The sequence below is a fragment of the Dunckerocampus dactyliophorus genome, chromosome 6 (genome assembly GCF_027744805.1).
Source record: "Dunckerocampus dactyliophorus isolate RoL2022-P2 chromosome 6, RoL_Ddac_1.1, whole genome shotgun sequence".
In the NCBI taxonomy this organism is placed as follows: Eukaryota; Metazoa; Chordata; class Actinopteri; order Syngnathiformes; family Syngnathidae; genus Dunckerocampus; species Dunckerocampus dactyliophorus.
Window position 1 is genome coordinate 24,822,251 of NC_072824.1, and position 20,410 is coordinate 24,842,660.

At 41.2% G+C, this 20,410-nt stretch overlaps 1 protein-coding gene and 2 non-coding genes across 12 annotated transcripts in view; all 3 read left to right on the plus strand.

The window, feature by feature from the left end:
* htt (huntingtin) overlaps positions 1-20,410 on the plus strand; it is a 35,727-nt gene that overhangs the window by 5,019 nt on the left and 10,298 nt on the right. For 4 of the 10 annotated variants that reach the window (XM_054779505.1, XM_054779513.1, XM_054779506.1 and 1 more), the window contains exons 4-48: positions 483-542; positions 639-718; positions 888-1,026; positions 1,243-1,384; positions 1,473-1,651; positions 2,436-2,640; positions 2,891-2,938; positions 4,548-4,625; positions 5,461-5,864; positions 7,231-7,357; positions 7,448-7,563; positions 7,641-7,752; positions 8,023-8,160; positions 9,120-9,278; positions 9,372-9,469; positions 9,531-9,670; positions 9,784-9,847; positions 9,971-10,071; positions 11,326-11,472; positions 11,686-11,806; positions 11,923-12,068; positions 12,153-12,337; positions 12,480-12,694; positions 12,791-12,917; positions 13,001-13,125; positions 13,200-13,310; positions 14,119-14,196; positions 14,453-14,676; positions 14,786-14,864; positions 14,948-15,109; positions 15,194-15,249; positions 15,369-15,517; positions 15,602-15,738; positions 15,818-15,934; positions 16,340-16,462; positions 16,554-16,813; positions 16,927-17,069; positions 17,149-17,377; positions 17,605-17,743; positions 17,845-18,024; positions 18,213-18,389; positions 18,489-18,565; positions 19,661-19,796; positions 19,900-20,022; positions 20,109-20,316. In XM_054779505.1, coding sequence (XP_054635480.1) covers positions 483-542; positions 639-718; positions 888-1,026; positions 1,243-1,384; positions 1,473-1,651; positions 2,436-2,640; positions 2,891-2,938; positions 4,548-4,625; positions 5,461-5,864; positions 7,231-7,357; positions 7,448-7,563; positions 7,641-7,752; positions 8,023-8,160; positions 9,120-9,278; positions 9,372-9,469; positions 9,531-9,670; positions 9,784-9,847; positions 9,971-10,071; positions 11,326-11,472; positions 11,686-11,806; positions 11,923-12,068; positions 12,153-12,337; positions 12,480-12,694; positions 12,791-12,917; positions 13,001-13,125; positions 13,200-13,310; positions 14,119-14,196; positions 14,453-14,676; positions 14,786-14,864; positions 14,948-15,109; positions 15,194-15,249; positions 15,369-15,517; positions 15,602-15,738; positions 15,818-15,934; positions 16,340-16,462; positions 16,554-16,813; positions 16,927-17,069; positions 17,149-17,377; positions 17,605-17,743; positions 17,845-18,024; positions 18,213-18,389; positions 18,489-18,565; positions 19,661-19,796; positions 19,900-20,022; positions 20,109-20,316 — 6,364 coding nt within the window. The remainder of the gene's footprint in view (positions 1-482; positions 543-638; positions 719-887; positions 1,027-1,242; positions 1,385-1,472; positions 1,652-2,435; positions 2,641-2,890; positions 2,939-4,547; positions 4,626-5,460; positions 5,865-7,230; positions 7,358-7,447; positions 7,564-7,640; positions 7,753-8,022; positions 8,161-9,119; positions 9,279-9,371; positions 9,470-9,530; positions 9,671-9,783; positions 9,848-9,970; positions 10,072-11,325; positions 11,473-11,685; positions 11,807-11,922; positions 12,069-12,152; positions 12,338-12,479; positions 12,695-12,790; positions 12,918-13,000; positions 13,126-13,199; positions 13,311-14,118; positions 14,197-14,452; positions 14,677-14,785; positions 14,865-14,947; positions 15,110-15,193; positions 15,250-15,368; positions 15,518-15,601; positions 15,739-15,817; positions 15,935-16,339; positions 16,463-16,553; positions 16,814-16,926; positions 17,070-17,148; positions 17,378-17,604; positions 17,744-17,844; positions 18,025-18,212; positions 18,390-18,488; positions 18,566-19,660; positions 19,797-19,899; positions 20,023-20,108; positions 20,317-20,410) is intronic. The other 6 variants (XM_054779508.1, XM_054779515.1, XM_054779509.1 and 3 more) reach the window with 4 other exon arrangements.
* On the plus strand, positions 14,232-14,361 carry LOC129184074 (small Cajal body-specific RNA 14). The gene has a single exon (XR_008571465.1). It is a non-coding gene; the product is annotated as a small Cajal body-specific RNA 14 (non-coding RNA).
* Positions 16,056-16,183, plus strand: LOC129184075 (small Cajal body-specific RNA 14). Its single transcript, XR_008571466.1, has one exon. It is a non-coding gene; the product is annotated as a small Cajal body-specific RNA 14 (non-coding RNA).

Genomic DNA, 20,410 nt, shown 5'->3' on the forward strand with positions numbered 1-20,410 from the left:
TCTTGTTCTCGTGAACCCAGTATTGTGTATCGTCTCGTCTCGTGAACCCGAATGATAACCCTCTATCTATCACTTACAAATGCAAGTACCTTTCTTAAGCAAGCTGAAGCGCGTCTGACCATTTGCTGTGCAACTGCAGATTGTCACAGTGTTGATGAACAGATGTGTTATAATAAGTGTGTTAAGAAACAGACTTATGATGCTAGTTTTAACGACAAGCTACACAGACACTCCCGTTATAACCTGGGTTGGGTCAAATCTTAACACAAAAAGAGGTAGCGCCAAGTCTTTCTATGGCGGTCCAAATTTAGTTGTGGTGAGGTGCCACCAAGGGCCACCCAGGATTTTGTTTCACAATTTCGTGACATTTTCAATCGGCCTCGAATATCACCTGACTGTGGAGATCCCAAACTTTTTGAGACAGAAAGCTACTGCGTTGTTTGTTGTACATGTTATTGGTTCTTGGTTTGATTTATCCATAGGCACTGATGGACTCGAATCTGCCAAGACTACAGCTGGAGCTGTATAAAGAAATTAAAAAGGTAAATAAACAACATGTTCATATTTTTGCATGCACTAATAAATCGTGGTATTGGATGTTAGATAGTAGAGATGGTGATGGATGTGTCTACTTGTAGAATGGTGCCTCTCGGAGTTTGAGGGCAGCTTTGTGGAGGTTTTCTGAGCTTGCTCACCTCATCAGACCTCAGAAGTGCAGGTAGACACACAAATAACATCAAACTTTACATTTGAACAGGTTTCTGATATGCAAGTCTTTCATTCTGTCCAAATAATCATAAACTGTTTGGTTTAATCAAACTGCATTTCTTCAGGTTTTAGAAGAAAAAATAACCTGTATTTCTTTTCCCCTCTCTGTTGCAATTTAGACCCTATCTTGTCAACCTTTTGCCGTGCCTCACCAGAATCACCAAAAGGCAGGAGGAGACAGTGCAGGAGACATTGGCTTCAGCCATGCCGAAGATCATGGTCGCCTTGGGACACTTTGCCAATGATGGCGACATCAAGGTGTCAACTCATGTGTCTATCCCTGCTTGTTGTCATCTTTTCAGTATGAGTTAGTTTTTTCCTGTCTTTTCTTGCTGTGTGTATGTTGGTATTTCATTCTTATTATTCTTTGCTTTGACTACACAAACATACACTTTTTCCTATTACTGATTAGATTATATATAAATGATTATCTCTTTAACACGCCTGGTTTTTGAAAACATATTTTTGTCCCAGGTCCTGTTGAAGTCGTTTGTTGCGAACCTGAAGTCCAGCTCCCCCACCATCAGACGGACAGCTGCCAGCTCGGCAGTTAGTGTGTGCCAGCATTCAAGACGTACAAGCTACTTCTACACATGGCTCCTTAATGTGCTGCTGGGTAGGACCACACGCTAACCTGCACAATCCACAGTGTTGTGGGCCAGTCTGGCAGTACACGTGCACTAACTTTCTCACTTGTACTGTAGGTCTGGTGGTTCCAGTAGATGAGGAGCACCCCAGCCATCTTATTCTTGGGGTGCTGTTAACCCTTCGCTATCTAATACCTCTACTGCAGCAGCAGGTCAACACCACGAGCCTCAAAGGGAGCTTTGGAATCATGAAAAAAGAGGCTGATGTGCAGCCAACACCTGAACAGCTGCTGCAGGTAAAGATCATGTTGGTGTATGTGTTTCTCATGGGACTGCAATCTATTTGTGGCAGTGTGTTGTGGGAAGGTGGTATAAATATGAACTTGCTCATGTTGCTTTTTGTGTTTTTTTTATGTCACAAGGAAGACGAAGCTGCCTGACAGTGCGCGTTTATGTTAAAGTCTCCAATACTGTCCAATAAGACAATTTACTAGATTTGTCGCTAGTTGCTTTTTTGAAAAAGACTATCTACAATCACATACAGCCTCACTAATGTGTTTATGAGCGAGGGCAAACGGATAGTGCCAAATCTATTTGTGGCGATCCCAATTTATTTGTGGTGTGCCACCACACACTGGTCTATGTGTTTTGATTTACATTTGCATAATTGTGAATGAAAAGTATACTTCACAAGATATGCAGTCAAGCACATCAGGAACTATGGAGATCGAATTCAAGCGCTCAGTCAAAATATATGACAGTCACAGGGTATTCATTTAACACTATATTTAATATTTGTAGTTTGCAGTGGTCTAGAACTGCATTGTATAATACCAACGTATTGTGAATACTTTAATCCACATATGTATCTTAACACAATAATCAACATTGTTAACTTAGTACCCCTAAGTGTCCCTCAAAACTGTGCATTATTATATTTGTGAGTGCAGAATTTTGGATGTAACCGTTATAAAGTATTTTACTATATGTACCTAACGAAGTTTCCAGTAAAAGCATATGAAACCATAAATAATTGCATTAAAGTGTTGTTAATGACTATTCAATTCCATGTGTCTGCAGGTGTATGAGCTGACTTTACACTTCACACAGCACTGGGACCACAATGTGGTGACAGCAGCTTTGGAGCTTCTGCAGCAGATGTTCAGGACGCCCCCACCAGAGCTTCTGTACATGCTCATCACAGCAGGGACCATTCCACATGCCACAGTGTTTCGGCAAGATACTGAGAGTCGCACACGCTCCGGAAGCATACTGGAGTTTATTGGTAAATGCATGGTCAGGTTCTCGTAATCGGGACAGCATTCAAACACATTCCCTTCTTTAACATTTAATTCATGTAGTTTTGACATTCACTAACTTGAATTCACCTTGCTCATTAAGTGAGTAGCCTTTTCCTTGTGTTTCCTGCTTACTCCTTTTTGTAACCTGTTGTTTCTCCTATGAGGCTTTGGAGCTTCTATTACTTTTCTCCTCTTCACCTCCTTTTTGTGCCTTCTGTTTCCTGTCATTTCCAGCAGGGGGAGGGTCTTCTTGCAGTCCACTCCTCCTCAGGAAACAGAGAGGTGATTGGCGTACATTTCCTACTGCTGTCCTTTACCTGCTTAGTGTTACCAGTGTAGTCCTGACTTGGATGTACTAACAATATTTTTGCTGGGTCTTAATAGGCTCTTTCCAAATCATAGAACCTATTACAATCTTTTTTATGTGCTCTGTTTGTCCAATGTCTGTGTTCAGTTGATGAGAGATGGATTAATATTTATTCCCATATTTAGAGAACTGTGTTGAGAAGTACATTTACATATTGTGTACTGTGACTTACTCTGACAGCTTGTCAAAAACTACTCAAAATGTAAGCAATTACATTACATGCAGCTATATTGCATAAATGAATGGATTCCTGTGGTGCACAAATAAATCCACTAGAGGGCAGGACACAAATCAGACGCCACCAATAATTATCAGTCTGATATTGGCATAAAAAAGTGATATTGCCAATATCTGTATTTTTTTTTTCCCCTACAATGAAAGCCATTATAGAGCTTTTAGCGCCAGCGTTGCAAAATTGTGTGTATATATATATATGTGTATATATGTATGTGTGTATATATATGTGTGTATATATATATATATATATATATATATATATATATATATATATATATATATATATATATATATATATGTATATGTATATGTGTGTGTGTGTGTATATATATATGTATATGTGTATATATATATGTATATGTGTGTGTATATATATATATATATATGTATATATATGTATATATATATATATGTATATATATGTATATATATATATATGTATATGTATATATATATATATATATATATATATATATATATATATATATGTATATATATGTATATGTATGTATGTGGGTGTGCCTTAAATGGCTTATTTTCTTTGATTATATATACAATATTGGGTGATTTGTGTGTAGAAGTGACTATTTGGGTAATGTCAAAACCCATATTTAGAAGGTCATAAACCGGTTGTCTATGCTCTACCTACGAAAATATTCCATTTCTAAATGAGGAATCCTACTTTGTGGGAATTCAGTTGTTCTGGAACCAATTAACCGCGATAAACGAGCAGGCATGGGCTGGTTACCGGTGTCAAGATATACCACGTTATCAAAGAAAGTAGAAAGTGGAGGTCCACGCGACCACTATGTGGAAATACTTTGTTAAATACTTCTTGAGCCTCTGAGTGATTGCATTTATTTAGCATTTTGCTTTGTTGTTTTTTGTTTTGTGTTTTTTTTTTTTTTTAACTAAGAAAATGCCATATTAGACTGCCTGAAGAAAAGCATTTTATTTATTAATATTATTATTTTAAAATGTATTTTAAATACACATGTTCCAGTCATGTTCTATTATATTGTTTAAAATGAACAACAGAAAAAAACATTTCTCTTCTTTTCAAAATAACACATTTTAGAGCTGTAATTATAATACTGTGAAACCGAGATATTTTTGACCAAGGTTGTCATGCTGTCAGAATCTCACAGTGGCCCAGGCCTATAAATGAGGGATTATTGTATTGCATATACAGAATAGAATGAGGACAAAAGTTTAACACATAAAGTTTAAAGTTATTTTCAGTAGCCATCAAATCTATCTTGCTGACCTTAAAGCTGTTCTTTCCAGGTAAAATGCTTTCTGGGGAGGAAGATGGTTTGGAAGATGATGCTGACAAGTCTGAAGTCACCACTGGAACTTTCACAGGTGCGGTCAGCCTCGATGGATAGTTTGGATTTTTTGACATGAAGTGGTATGACATCCCCATCAGCATTGTAGTCCAATAACAAGGACTTACCCCCCCACTTGGTCTCCTTAGTCCAGTTTTGCTCAGATTTCCGTGATGAAGAATGTAGTTCCACTTAGTTGCTGGGACTTTGGCTTCTCAAAACAATATGCGTTCAAAAGATTAACACATTTGCATCACAAAAATTCCTTCTCCAAAAAATCAGACCTCACAAAACGCCTGGCGTTATATATTTGTCTCCCGCCGAGTATTCCTGCGCACTGTCGCCTGTGCGTTCATGTGTATGTGACGAAGACGCTTGCATCTACTTATGCGACGGAGCGCCGCGGCCATCTTGTTTACGTATGTGTTCCACAGCGGAAGAAGATGCGGGTGTCTTCGTCACATTCACATGAACACACAGGCGGCAGTGCACAGGAATACGCGACGGAAGAGAAATACATAATGCCAGGCGTTTTGCGAGGTCATATTTTTTTGAGAAGGCATTTTTGTGATGCAGATGTTTTAATCTTTTGAACGCATATTGTTTTTAGAAGCCAAACTCTTGACTTAATTGTCCCCAGCAACTAAGCGGAGCTACGTTCTTCATCATAGAAATCTGACCAGAAGTGGATTTAGGAGACCAAGTGGGGGGTAAGTCGCTGTTATTGGACTACAATGCAGGTGGGGATGTCATACAACTTAATGTCAAAAAATCCGAACTATCTCTTTTAATGTACAGTAACTGACTTTGGCTACGCACATGTGCCATAACATTAGCACATAATTTGTACTGTATGTATTTATTTACTCCAGCATCTGTTGTTGGAGCAGATGGCTCCTCTGCAGCCCAAGTGGACATCATCACAGAACAGCCCCGCTCCTCTCAGCATACCCTGCAGCCCGGTGACTCTGTGGACCTGAGTGCCTCGTCAGACCAGGGTGGGGGTGGAGGCGGGACGTCTGCCTCAGATACTCCTGAGTCACCCAACGACAATGAGGAGGAAATGCTGAGTCAGAGCTCTAGTGGTGGGACAAATGTTACTCCAGAGACAGCTGACTATACGACACCAGAGAACGCTACTCCAGAAGGAGGGCCACTAATAGAAGGCGGGTCACAGCTAGGCACCAATGACAGCTCCCTCCCACCCAGTGAATCCTCCCAGACTACCACAGAAGGACCTGACTCGGCTGTCACTCCCTCAGATGTAGCAGAACTGGTCAGTCTAATTGTGCATGTGTGTGATGTTTCTTCAGATAATGACTGACAGACTCCCTCTGTTGAAGTAATTGCATTTTATTTGTTGTTTGTTATTGGCTTTGTGTTTGAGACAAATGGCTTTTTGCAAGCTAACCTGTCTTCTGTCAATAGGTTGCTCACAACGTGAATTACACAAGGCCACTGGTGTGGTCATTCGATTCAGCTCTTTGTCTGTCAGTTAATTGAGTGTAAACCATTATATCAAATAATTTTGTTTATGCTGTTGAAGTATCCACGACTGCCACTGCCACATTGCACTTGATTTCAGAGCATCTTTGTCCATTCTAACTATTTTACCTATATGGTTTTGCCCCCTCTTCTTTTTTCTTTTCCTTACTGTCCCAGTTGCGCACGCCATTGCCACACGTGACAGTGCCATCTTCGCCCTCTCCAACTTCCACCGAGGGTCCCGATGCTACAGTCAGCGACTCTTCTATCTGCATTGCTTCATCATCATCTTCGTCTTTCTCTTTTTCCTCCTCTTCTTCCTTCTGTGCCACCTCCTCCTCTAGCACTAGTGACAAGGTCAGCCCATTGGACATTTTATGGCGAGTGGGAGGCGTTTGCTTGTCCATCGACTTTTACCAACCTGCTTTTTTCTTTTTATTCTCTCCGATTCACTTGTTATTGTTGATTTTCTTTATATTCCAACAATAACATGCTTTTCAAGCCATGAAAGCCTTTGTCAGAAAAGCAACACCACCTGCCCAACATGATGTGGCCTAATCTTGAGTTTGCTTTCCAGCATGATGACTATCCTTTACCCTTCACTTTTGTGTTCCCCTAAATCGCCAAGAGGCGCCGACAGGCTTTTGTTCAAGCAGAGGACAAATCTACTGAACATACCCTACATTTTTTGTAATTAAGCATTGCACATCAATTAGTTAATGTAAATATCCCAAATGTTTCCATTTCCATTGTTGTGGCCATCAAACAGGCAAACAGGTTGCCTTTTTTTGGAGCGTTGTGGTAGCCACAGTTGAACAGAGGTCTCAAGGCTGTGCTTTTCTCCCTGAAGATGACTTTTTGTTGTGCTGAGCCAAAGCATGAATCACTTTTTGGAACATTTGATTTGCGACTGAGTTATATGCCTGTTTTACATGGAAAGTTCAATATTTTCGTGTTCATGTAAAAAGAATGAACTACACTTGCAGGTGGACCTTATGCAGATGCTCTATCAACCAATTTCCCGTTTTCGTAAACGTAGATAAAGTGTAGTGCTACCTCATTGGGGTAACAGATTCAGAATTGTTTATACTGGAGGAGCTATTGTTTCTCAAGTCAAACTGAATACAACATTAAACCTATACTTCCAATGTGTAAAGGTGCTGGATGGCAGTGAGAGCCAGTACTCTGGGATGCAAATTGGAACTCTACAGGATGAGGAAGATGAAGGCACAGCACCTTTTTCCAGAGATGAACCTTCAGAAACCTTCCTGCAGTCAGCACTAGGTACAGTATGTTTGTTTACACACATAAAAATGCACGGCCGCATTTGCAGTGGAAAGTTGTTCAGTGACTATGTCACTTGTTTGTGTGCAGCTCTGAGCAAACCTCATCTCTTTGACGTCCGAGGTCACAACCGGCAGGGTTCAGACAGCAGCGTGGATCGCTTCATACCAAAGGAAGAACCTGCTGACCCCGAACCTGACATCAAGGTAAATGATCACAAGTCAGTATTTCACAATGCAAATGATAGTGAAAATATGTGTTACTTTTTGTTGTTCTTCTTCAGCCATCAAGTATAAAGGGGCCAATTGGACACTATACAGACCAGGGAGCAGAGCCACTTGTGCACTGTGTGCGTCTTCTTGCTGCCTCCTTCCTGTTGACAGGACAAAAGAATGGTCAGTATGATCTAGGTAAACGGCAGCGATTTCCCACGTGAGCTGAAACTATCAGAAGTCCAAACGGTCCAGTTGAAGCGAGGGACATTTCCTACATAAACTGAAATCCAGTTATGTTATTTTATCCTATGTATGAAAAAAAAGAAGTAAAAATGCACTTGCTGGCAAGGTTGACGATCGCAAGGGTAAATAATCTGTGAAAAAACGGAAAGAGTTTTTCCTCGTTACACATAATTTATCAGATAATGACTTCAGTTGGTGTATCAACAGGTCTGATCCCTGACAAGGAGGTACGAGTGAGTGTAAAGGCTCTGGCAGTCAGTTGTATTGGCGCAGCTGGGGCACTGCTTCCTGAAGCCTTCTTTAATTCCCTCTACCTGGAGCCGCTGGATGGCGTTCCAGTTGAAGGTAAAAACAAAACAAAAACTGTAAGAACTTTTTCAGATGCTACATTTATTTATGTCACCAAATCATTCAAATCAAAGGTTAACTGTTAGGGCTGCATTCCGATAGCAGTTTGAGTTGCCCTCGTTGACTTCCTCTAGGCACTTGGTATGACGTCATTGCCGATGTAATGCGGAGGCCACTTGCAGAGCCGAAGGAAAGTAGATGGGGGAGGAGTGGAAGTGATAAATGGAACGTACCTTCCCTTGTTCACTTTTAGTACAAGCAATCATGGTTCCATCACTTGTCGTGAGTGTAGCACTATATTGCATCTTACAAATAAGAAATACCTGCCTATCATTATTGTTGTTTTTATATATATTATATTATTTAAGAAACCATATTTGTATATTACCATGTTTTCTTTAAATTCTGTTTAGTTTCACTTAGGCCACACAGTCAGGAGATTGGGAAGATCAGGGTTCGAATCTCCGTTTGGGCATCTCCGTGTGGAGTTTGCATGTTCTCACCGTGTGTGCGTGGGTTTTCTCGGGGTTTCTCCCAACACAATCCTGAGGAGAGGTGCAACCAGGCGAACAGTAAAAACACCTGTGTTTGTTTCTTAAACTCCCAGCTTTCGACTCTCTGGTGCCAGAAGTATCTAACCTTCTGTGAAGTTATGAGTTACAGGGGCTGTGTAGCATTGCTGCGCATATAGCCCTTTTGCCAGAAGAGCTCAGTGAGCTGTTGTAATTGTCAAACGTGTTTGAAATATTCCAATTTTGTTTAAGTATTTGTTGCAAGTAAAATATTTTTGGCTTGTCAATGTGTGCTGCTTTTTGCTCTCATCAATTGGATTTTATTTATCTATGTATTGCTTTATCCATTTATTGATCAATTTACTTACCTTTTATTTTCTATGGAGTGTTCTGCAGTTCATGTCCTCTGCCTTTGACCCTCCTATGTTTCATATTGTCCTTCAGAGCAGCAGTATGTCAGCGATGTGCTGGATCTCATTGACCATGGGGACCCACAGATCAGAGGGGCCACAGCCATCCTCTGTGCAGCCATTATTCAGGCTGCACTCACTAAAACACGTTACAACATTCACACCTGGCTGGCCAGTGTGCAGAGTGCAACAGGTCTGTGTTTTGAAAGTCATTTCTAGATGAAGAAATAGAAGTGCAGCTAGCAGTTATTTTAGAATGAATCATCACTATTATAATCCTTTTCAGCTAACCCTCTGTCCTTGATGCACTTGGTGCCTTTGCTGCGAAAAACCCTAAAAGATGAATCTTCAGTTACCTGCAAGATGGCTTGCTCTGCAGTTAGGGTAAGTGTGTGTTTGTGTGTAGTGGTATGCTTTTTTTGTAAGTGGCATTTGTGTGTTTCAGCACTGCATAATGACTATATGCAGCAGTACACTAAGTGAGCTGGGCCTGCAGTTGATGATCGACTTGTTGGCTCTCAAAGACTCTTCCTATTGGCTTGTTCGCACTGAACTGTTGGAGACCCTGGCTGAGATGGACTTTCGGTAAGATTTTTTAAAATACATTTTATTTTTTCTGGCTTTACTGAAAGAATGTTGCTTATACTTTTAATATTGAAGAAGTAAATCTGAAGTCAATTTTGTTTTCTGTTTCCCAGGTTAGTTAATTTCCTGGAGAGGAAGACTGAGACTTTACACAAAGGCGAACACCACTACACTGGGGTATTTTCTTAATTTTTAGACATCCTTTGCCCATTTTAGATTGATCATTAATACTATGCATTTTTTATAGATATTTACAGTGTAACTGGTCCATCAATTTGTCCATATCTATTTTTGTTATAGCGTCTTCGGCTGCAGGACAGGGTTCTATATGATGTAGTAATTTGCCTGTTGGGAGATGATGATCCAAGAGTCCGACATGTGGCAGCTTCTGCTGCTAGCAGGTATTCATTTTTTGTAACTGCAGTTACAGTTGTCCTTTCACAAAATTATCTAGATTTATATTTGGGCTTTTTAAACTGGCTATTAGGGCTGTCACGAGATCTCGTCACACGGACCTTGCAAGACTAAAACGTGGTGAGATTTCTCGTTTGGAGAAAAGCTGTATCGTGAGAACATGGCAGCCAGAAGCCAATCAGACCGTGAATTACGCCTACTATGACAGCTGACTATACTACACAACTATGAATGATAATACAGTAATATGGAAGTGACGGTGCACAAGGCATTATTGGAAGCGCACATTAAGTGCTTTAGGTACACCTTGCAATCCAACCTACGTCTGTGTTCACAGTGTCAGCGAGTGACGTGTGGCTGTTTTTTTCCATCGGAGTTGAACAGCTGCTTGCTACTTGATGTCTAAGAAGAAGCTGTATTAATTCTACATTTGATCAGTTTTACTTAAAATTCGTCAGATCAATCCACGTTGATGTTCGGACTTGTCTGCACCCTTAATCACCGAGCGGTTCTACTGGGGCGCACTGCATATGGCTGAGCGCCAACTTTCAAGTACCGCCGATCATAACACACTTCACACGTCGTACAGAGATCCGTGCTGACAATATAGGGACATGGTTGCTATATTTAGCAAGTAAGGGTGGGCATTTAAGTGTTTTTTGCATCATGCATTTTTTTCATTAATTAATAAAGGCGATCAACAGATGTTAGTTGAAGTATCCGCCAAACAAGCGAGTGCGAGTCAGCTCCACTGTGCAGTGCACATCTGAAAGCTGTAAAAAAAAATTCTCCACAATGCAACTCACCTCTTGACCAACAGCACCAAGAGAGCAGACCTGGCAAAACACGCTTAGGTGTCCAAAGTGTGGCGCAGGGGCAATCTGTGTAACGTGGATCATTGCAGAAATAAAATAAATAAAAACCCATAGTTTTGTGACTCTGTTAAATAAAAATTTAAAAAAGCTTATCCAGTCCTATTTTTTCATGTACTTTTCTTTAAAATTTTATGTTGAAGTCTCATCTCGTTCTCGGGGACATAAACTCTCTGCTTGTGAGTTGGCTTTCTCATGACACCCATACTAGCTATGAATTTGAATGCAGAAATGCAGATTTAACCTAAAAAAAATAAATGTTTCAAATGTGTGGACTATTTTGTCGTGATTTTTGTTTTTCTGTTTGTCTTGCAGTCTCTAATGGACACTAGTAGTCATTTGCTTGCCCTCCTTTTCTTACTCCAACAGACTGGTTTCCAGATTGTTCTTTGACTGTGACCAGGGTCAAATGGACCCTGTTGTCGCTATTGCCCGAGATCAGAGTTCAGTTTACCTCCAGCTGCTGATGCATGAGGCGCAGCCCCCCTCCCAATTCACAGTCAGCGCTATCACAAGGTAATCGTAGTAACACTAATCCCTCAAGGTGGAGATTTTGCAAAAATACAAATTCAAAGCATGGCTCATCAAAACGTTTAATTTGATAATAAATGTTGATGTCCCCTGGCTCTAGCTAAGTATTGGACATTGCACAATGTCAGAGAAACGACATCTGTATAGCTTTTGTATGTTAATTTAGGCTTATTACAACATCTTATTTCTGTGTGCCAGGACTTATCGGGGCTTTAACCTGTCCAACACCGTGTCTGACGTCACACTGGAAAACAACTTGTCTCGAGTCATCACTGCTATCTCCCATGTGTTCACGTCCTCTACCTCCAGAGCTCTGACTGTGAGCTCTCACATGTGCACTTACACTCAAATATTTTGTTGCACCTCTTGCACCCTTTTCTTGCAATTACTGTCAAAACTGAATTAAAATATAATTTCATATCATCTCTTTAAAAGTTTGGCTGCTGTGAAGCGCTCTGTCTCCTGGCTTTACATTTCCCAGTGTGCACGTGGAGCACAGGCTGGCACTGCGGCTATATTAACTCTATTAGTAGCCTTTCATCTCGAGCCAATCTCAACCGTAGCCGAGGCAGGGCCCTCAGGTTTGTGCACACAGATGCATGTGTTTTATTTCCCTGTACCCTATATGTATAGGTTTGATTTTCATTTTTGCCCCTTTTATTCAGTCTTCCTCAGTCCAGCAGTGCTCCATCGTCCTCAGCCTCCAACTCCTCTGCACCTGATGTAGAACGAAGGACTCTAACAGTGGGAGTGACCAATATGGTACTCTCCCTACTGTCATCTGCCTGGTTTCCACTGGATCTTTCTGCACACCAGGATGCCTTGTTACTAGTTGGAAACCTGCTCACTGGTGAGCAATACATAAAAATGATTATCTAATAATTGATGTCGCTTTGAGAGGTAAAAAATGGTTCAAAACCAGTAAATTGCCAGTATACTTCTATTTGACAACTATTTTTCATTTTTAAATGTTTTCACCATCATCTTTTAAGCAGTGGCTCCTAAATGCATGCGCAACCCCTGGGGTGGAGAGGAAGAAGGAAACGGTGGCAGTGGTGGAGGACCAAATAAGATGGAGGAACCCTGGGCAGCGTTATCAGAGCGCTCCCTGGTAGTAATGGTGGACCAGCTGTTTTCCCACCTGCTGAAGGTCCTCAACATCTGTGCCCATGTGCTGGATGACACTCCACCAGGACCAGCAGTTAAGGTTTGATTCTGCCAGTATATACAGTATATTTAAAATATAGTATAGTATTTTATAGGAATAAAGTGAATGTGTGATTCATAATACGTCTTTCTGCAGGCCACACTGCCCTCCCTGAGCAACGCTCCCTCCCTCAGTCCTATCCGCAGGAAGGGCAAAGAGAAGGAGCCTTCTGATCCCAATGCTGTGCCGTTGAGCCCAAAAAAAAGCAATGAGGTCAACACAGGTACATAATACACAAACCCATGAACTCATCACACCTCTTTGTGGTTTGTAAATATCTTATGTTTTTGTGCTTTTTGGGAGCAGGCAGAGCTGTTGATAGTACGAGTGGAACGGCCGTAAACAAGTCTAACACCATTGGCAGCTTCTACCACCTGCCACCCTACCTCAAGCTTTATGATGTTCTGAAAGCAACTCATGCCAACTATAAGGTGATTTAAAAATATTTTTATTTAAGAAGATACTTTCTGAAATACAAGAAACATATTTTTCGGTTTGTTGCTAGGTGACGCTGGACCTTCACAGTAGCCAGGAGAAGTTTGGAGTTTTCTTGCGTGCTGCCTTGGACGTACTGTCTCAGCTGCTTGAGCTGGCCACACTTCATGACATCAGCAAAGTAAGTATTTCTGCTTTCATCTCTATTGGACAATAATGTAGATCAGGGGTGTCCAAACTTTTTCCAGCGAGGGCCACATACTGAAAAATGACAGGACGCAAGGACCACTTTGATATTTTGTAAACCAACACATAGTGATATGCTAAGAAGCTACAGTATATGTAGCTCAAGAAAAAGCTGCATTTCACCTGTGTAATGTAGGTGAAATGCATTTTTTTCCATAATAATATGGGCTTACGCTTGTAAAATTGCAACTTTTGTTCTTAATTCAATTATGGCTTTTTTTCTTAATATTTTGACTTTATTCCCGTAAAGTTACAGCTTTTTTTTCATTTCTAGTGTCTTTTTAATTTAATTTAATTTTCCAAATAGTTCAACTTTCTTCTTGTATATTTTCTTCTCTTAATATTTTGGCTTTATCCCCTTTTATAAATTTTCCCCCAACCTAAGTTTCCAAAAATTACAACTTTATTCATTGTTTTTGAGAATAAAACTTTTTCCTCGTACTATTAATTTATTCTTGTGAAATTATGGCTTTTTTTTCTTGCTAGATTACAACTCTTCTCTTAATATTTTGACTTTTGATTGATTTTCCCATTTTTGCTACTGTTGTTTTTTTATTAAGTTTCCTTGTTAAATTACATTTTTAGATTGTTGTGCAGGCCGATGAAATCGCAGCCGTCGGCCACAAATGGCCGCCGGGCCGCCCTTTGGACACCCCTGATGTAGGGGTGCGCTGACCTGTTCTCCAAAGCAAGGCCCTTCATTACACTCCATTTTAAAAATTACAATTTTTCTCCCTATGTAGTGTGTAGAGGAAATTTTGGGCTATCTCAAGTCCTGCTTCTCCCGAGAACCTACCATGGCTACCGTTTGTGTTCAGCAGGTTAGTACTTTGAATAGATATGACTCGGATTGTGTGTGGCAGTCTCCACATGGTTACAGCACTGAGCAGTGTGTTGCCACCAGGGACTCCACACAGAGTAAGGCTGGATCCTGCCGACAGGGCCTGTAAAGGCGTTGGCTCCCCTGTGCGATGGTTCCATACATTCTACAATTTAAATAAACGTATTCTGCGAGAGTGATTACTTGTATAAGGATGAGTTTGAAAAATACATTAGTGGTAAAATTGTTTCTTTCAGTTGTTGAAGACCCTTTTTGGCACAAACTTGGCATCCCAGTATGAGGGTGTCCTGAGTGGACCCAGCCGTGCCCAGGGCAAGGTACTTCGTCTTGGCTCGTCCAGCCTGAGACCAGGCCTGTACCACTACTGCTTCATGGCACCATACACACACTTCACACAGGCTCTGGCTGACGCCAGTCTCCGTAACATGGTGCAGGCTGAACAGGAGCAGGACACCTCTGGGTGGGTCTAAATGCACAGACCAGATGTATGAAAAGATTTTTCTTAATTGTACCATCAAAAATGCATTTGAATATGTCACAGTATTTGGTACTTCTTTATCCATTTCCAGATGGTTTGATGTGATGCAGAAGGCATCTAACCAGCTGAGGTCTAACATTGCAAATGCAACACGCCAAAGAGGAGACAAGGTACACGTATTTCTTATGTCCCCAGGGATAACTGATGACAGATGATTGCTTGAGAGAGCTAAAGCGTTCCTATGTTTACACAGAATGCCATCCACAACCACATCCGTCTTTTTGAACCACTTGTGATTAAAGCTTTGAAGCAATACACCACGAGCACCTCTGTGGCTCTGCAGAGACAAGTTCTGGACCTTCTAGCCCAGCTTGTGCAGCTTCGAGTTAACTACTGCCTGCTAGACTCTGATCAGGTTGAATAGATACTCTGAAGAACATGATCTGCATTTGTCCCCAGTTGTTTTTTTTCTTTAACATTTCAATTCATTTTATTGCAGGTTTTCATAGGGTTTGTCCTGAAACAGTTTGAATATATTGAAGTGGGACAGTTTAGGTAAGTTCCCTATAGACCGACTATTTACAGTACACATTTGTTAGATTTGTAGAAAAAGCTTCCACTCGTCGTATAGCAGGGCTGTTTTACAGAAACATTTTGGGTTTGTTTTCTTTCAGAGATTCAGAGGCCATCATACCAAACATATTTTTCTTCCTCGTACTATTGTCTTATGAACGTTACCATTCCAAGCAGATAATCAGCATCCCCAAAATCATCCAGCTGTGTGATGGCATCATGGCCAGCGGAAGGAAAGCAGTTACACACGGTGAAGCGAGCATCGAAGATAGAAACACAAAAAAAAAAAAGTGAAAACATACTTGTAACACCAGTTCTAATTTTTTTTCTGTAGCAATTCCTGCCTTGCAGCCAATAGTACATGACCTGTTTGTCTTGAGGGGCTCAAACAAGGCAGATGCAGGCAAAGAGCTGGATACGCAGAAAGAAGTGGTGGTCTCGATGCTGCTCAGACTTGTTCAGTACCACCAGGTACACTGTAAAAATGATTGTCAAATCATCAGGACCAGGCCTTCTTTTGTGCCTACATTTCTTTTTATTTGTGCTGTAGGTTTTGGAGATGTTCATCCTTGTTCTACAGCAGTGTCACAAAGAAAATGAGGATAAGTGGAAGAGATTGTCCAGACAGATTGCAGATGTGATTCTTCCCATGATTGCCAAGCAGCAGGTAACATGCATTATTCGAGTGGACATTACTTACTTTGCTCGGTTAATGTGTTTTAATCCTCATCTCCATTCAGCAAGTTTGTACTTTGTCGGTATGACAGTGGTTTTGTCTTGGCTGTTATGTGTCAGTCTCCATATGGTTACAGCACTGAGTGTGTGTTGCCACCAGGGACTTCACACAGAGTAAGGCTCGGTCCGGCTGACAGGGCCTGGAAAGGTGTTGTTTCCTTGTGCGATGGTTCCATACATTGTACAATTAGTGAGCGCAATGAATTGGGTTGTAAAACTGCCTGTAGGGTCTTATCATTATACTTGTACATTGCCATGGAGACCTCCATAATGCAATGAAATTGGCAAAATGTTAAATCTTAACTTTTTACATTTTATGTGTTGTGTATCCCAACAGATGCATTTGGATTCCCCTGAGGCTTTGGGAGTTTTAAACACTCTTTTTGAGACTGTGGCACCCTCCTCTCTACGGCCTGTGGATATGTTGCTCAAGAGTATGTTCATCACCCCGTCTACTATGGTGAGAAATCACTGCTCGAACTTTTGAGCACAATTTTAGTGATTTATCTAAAAATTGTTTTTTCAAGTTGAACTATAATCCATTCCTCCAGGCGTCTGTGACTACAGTCCAACTGTGGGTGTCTGGTATCTTGGCAGTGCTCAGGGTACTAGTCTCTCAGTCAACTGAGGACATTGTGTTATCGCGAGTCCACGAGCTCGCCCTCTCCCCACATCTCCTTTCCTGCAACACAGTCCACCGCCTCCATCAGCAAAGCCCCTCCCCAAATGGCCCACCCACTTCTGATTCATTTACTATTCAAGAATCTAATGGGCATGCACAAAAAGCCTTGCCTGAGGAAACATTTGCCAGGTTAGTGTGTTAACTGACTGATTGATCAAAAGTTTATGCATGCCTAATTTTTAGTCCTGTTGAAAAGTTGTCACATAAATTTATTTTTGTTGTTGTTGTCCTCGCCTTTTTAGATTCTTGCTCCAAATGGTTGGAGTGTTGCTGGATGAAATTTCCTCCAGACAAGTTAAAGTGGACATTACAGAGAAGCAACACACTTTCTATTGCCAGCAGTTGGGCACATTGCTCATGTGTCTAATACACATCTTTAAAAGTGGTGAGCATTTATCAAAGTTTGATATGACTAACAGTGTTATAATATGAAGCAGTTTTTACCCATGTGTTTTTCTATCCAGGAATGTTTCGTAGAATCACAGCTGCAGCCAGCCGCCTCTTGGTGGGTGAGAGTGCTAATGGCCAGAGTGACTCTGAGGCCGGTCTTTACTACCATTTGGAGACCCTAAACTGCATGGTGCAGGGCCTGATCACCACCCACCCCTCCCTGGTGCTGCTCTGGTGCCAGGTCCTACTCCTCATCAACTACACAAACTATTCCTGGTGGGCTGAGGTTCACCAGACACCGAAGTAAGGACAAACAATTGGCGTATGTGAGGTTATACACAAAAAATCAATAGGTGTTGATAAATTATTAAGTGTTTTTTTTTTTTTTTTTATTTTGGTCATTTTTTGATGAAAGTGTACTTTCACTATTGTGACTATGGGGACAAGGCCTTCATGTGGTTATTTCAGCTACGTACATATCTTTTCACTGTGAATTTGCTGTCAATTCTTCCCTTTCTTTTTTTCAACAGGAGACACAGCCTATCATGCACAAAACTGCTTATCCCTCACTCTTCAGGAGAAGGTGAGGACAAGCCTTTGTCCCAGTTATCCATGGTGAACAGAGAGATTGTCCACAGGGGCGCTCTCATCCTCTTCTGTGATTATGTGGTAAGAGTGTGAGACTACAACAGAATATTAACATACTATGTGACTGATATTGTATCAGTGCTAAATCTTTGCTGTATATTATCTGTATTTTTTTTTTTAAGTGTCAGAATCTGCATGACTCAGAACATCTCACCTGGCTGATAGTCAACCATGTGAGTGATCTCATCAGCCTTTCTCATGAGCCACCCGTGCAGGATTTCATCAGTGCTGTGCACCGAAATTCAGCTGCCAGCGGCCTCTTTATCCAAGCCATTCAGTCGCGCTGTGACAACCTGACCACTGTAAGTGCTTTTATCTGGGCTTAATTTCCTCATGTGTTCAGGCTTCCCACTCTTATTGCACATGTGATGCAATAGTCGTGTTCTGCTCATGTTAAAATATTGGTATAGTCAGTGATGTAATATTTTCCAGCCCCCATCTTGCTTTACTTATCCTCTTACACTCTTCCCCATATCTTCTATCTGTGTAGCCTACAATGTTGAAGAAGACTCTGCAGTGTTTAGAAGGCATCCACCTCAGTCAGTCTGGCTCCCTGCTGATGCTGTATGTGGACAAGATGCTAAGTACACCCTTCAGGGTTCTGGCCCGTATGGTGGACACGCTGGCGTGTCGTAGGGTAGAGATGCTGTTGGCTGAGACATTACAGGTCTTTAAATGTTTTCTAATTTAAGAAGTAAAACATCAAACTCAAGTTAACTACTTTGTTGTAGTTTACAGTACTCTTTTTAACAACTCTACCTTCCAGAACAGTATAGCCCAGCTGCCTGTGGAAGAACTGGACAGAATCCAGGAATACCTTCAAAGCAGTGGCCTGGCTCAGAGGTAATTCTCCCTGGCATTACTGTCTTTTTGAGCCAAGCATTAAAACTTGAGATGCTCCGATCTGGGTTTTATGCTGCTGATTCAGTACCAATCATCCATGACTGACATTGGCAAATACCGATTAAGTGTACATTTTTAAATTTATTTATGATGAGTGCTATTGGACAGGCGTACCGGGGTGGAAAAAATAGGTAATTATTAAAAAAAACATTTTTTTCATTGGGCCCAGAATATCCTGGTTACAACCCTGCTTTGCTATGTGATATGAAAAAGGAACCATAAAATCATCTTCATTTAGACAAAAACATATTTTACTTACTTTTGCAAGAGAACATGTATCACTGGTGAAACTTGCAGAGGATGGGACACCTTCTTTTAAGGAGACTTTGGATGTGAGAGTACATTGTCTGATGGAGCTCTAGCTGCATGATACCTGGAAGTCCTTCTGGGTATCACGCAGTGGGGCTCCAAGTGAGAGAGCAGCTGGCAAACCTGCTGTCTACCTGAGAGAGGCTGGTCATCTGGTCCGATGAATTAAATTATTTTTTGGGTTATTTGCTTCAGACTTATGACTATTTCGCACATACTGGCAAGTGTTGTCCAGCTGCCATTTGAGTGATAACACATTGTGATCCTCGAAAACTCACCATACCCCGTCAAGTGTTTGTTCTTCAAATGCCGCTTTAAATTAAAGCTTTTTAACGTGCCACCCCGGCGAGATATTTTTCATGGAATGTTTTGCAGGGTGCAAAATACATATACTGTATCACTCTCACATACAGCAGGGAAGCCATGTTTGTTTTGGGTTTGGCACGCCTTTGCAGTGTGAAGGAAAGTGGGCAGGGAACGCTCTCAACAGGCTGCATGGATGTGATCAGGTTTTCTGATCAGTGTGGAAAGGCATTTATCGACATATGCCGATAAATGCGTTTTCACAGAGATTGTCCGATACTGAATGGTGGCGGATCGTAGCATCCCTAATTAAAACATTATACATACAAAAGTTTATTGAACATTTAAAATGAGAAGAATTTATGAGTCATTTCTGCAGATCTGGAAAAAACACCTCAATACCATCATTTTTTTTCATTGCAGGCATCAGAGGTTCTACTCCCTGCTGGACAGGTTCCGAGCCAATGTTGCTGAAACCAGTAGCCCAGTCCCTCCTGTGAGTTCACACCCCTTAGATGGGGATCCACCCCCTGCTCCTGAACTGGTCATTGCGGATAAGGTGAGGAATCTGAATTGGTCTTTTTTTTTTTTTTTTTTTTTTTTTTTTTCTTCTTCCTCCTTAAAATCATTTTAGAAATAACATTTACAACAATTTCTTCTAGGAGTGGTATGTGACACTGGTGAAGTGTCAGTGTTGTCTTCGTGGAGATGTCTCTCTGTTGGAGACAACGGAACTCTTAACCAAGCTCCCTCCCGCTGATGTTTTCAGCATCATGCGATGTGAGGTAAGTGTGCATGCTAATGAACTTGACGTGTTTTTTTTTTTTCTTTTTGCATATACAGTAACAAAATGTTCTCTCTGTAATGACAGACATTCAACTTAAGTCTACTGTGTCCATGCCTGAGCATGGGAGTACAGCGATTAACACGTGGACAGGGGTCGCTCTTGTTAGAGACTGCATTGCAGGTGACCTTAGAGCAGCTTGCTGGGGTTACACAGTTACTTCCTTCACCGCACCAGTCCTTCTTGCCACCTTCCCAGCCACAGTCTTACTGGACCCAGCTGGGTGATGTGTATGGTAAGAGCATGTGGAATCATATACTGTGAGTTGTGGATTAAATTGTTTCTGGAGGGACATTTTGAAACTTGAGTGACTCAAGTGAGCTATTCTT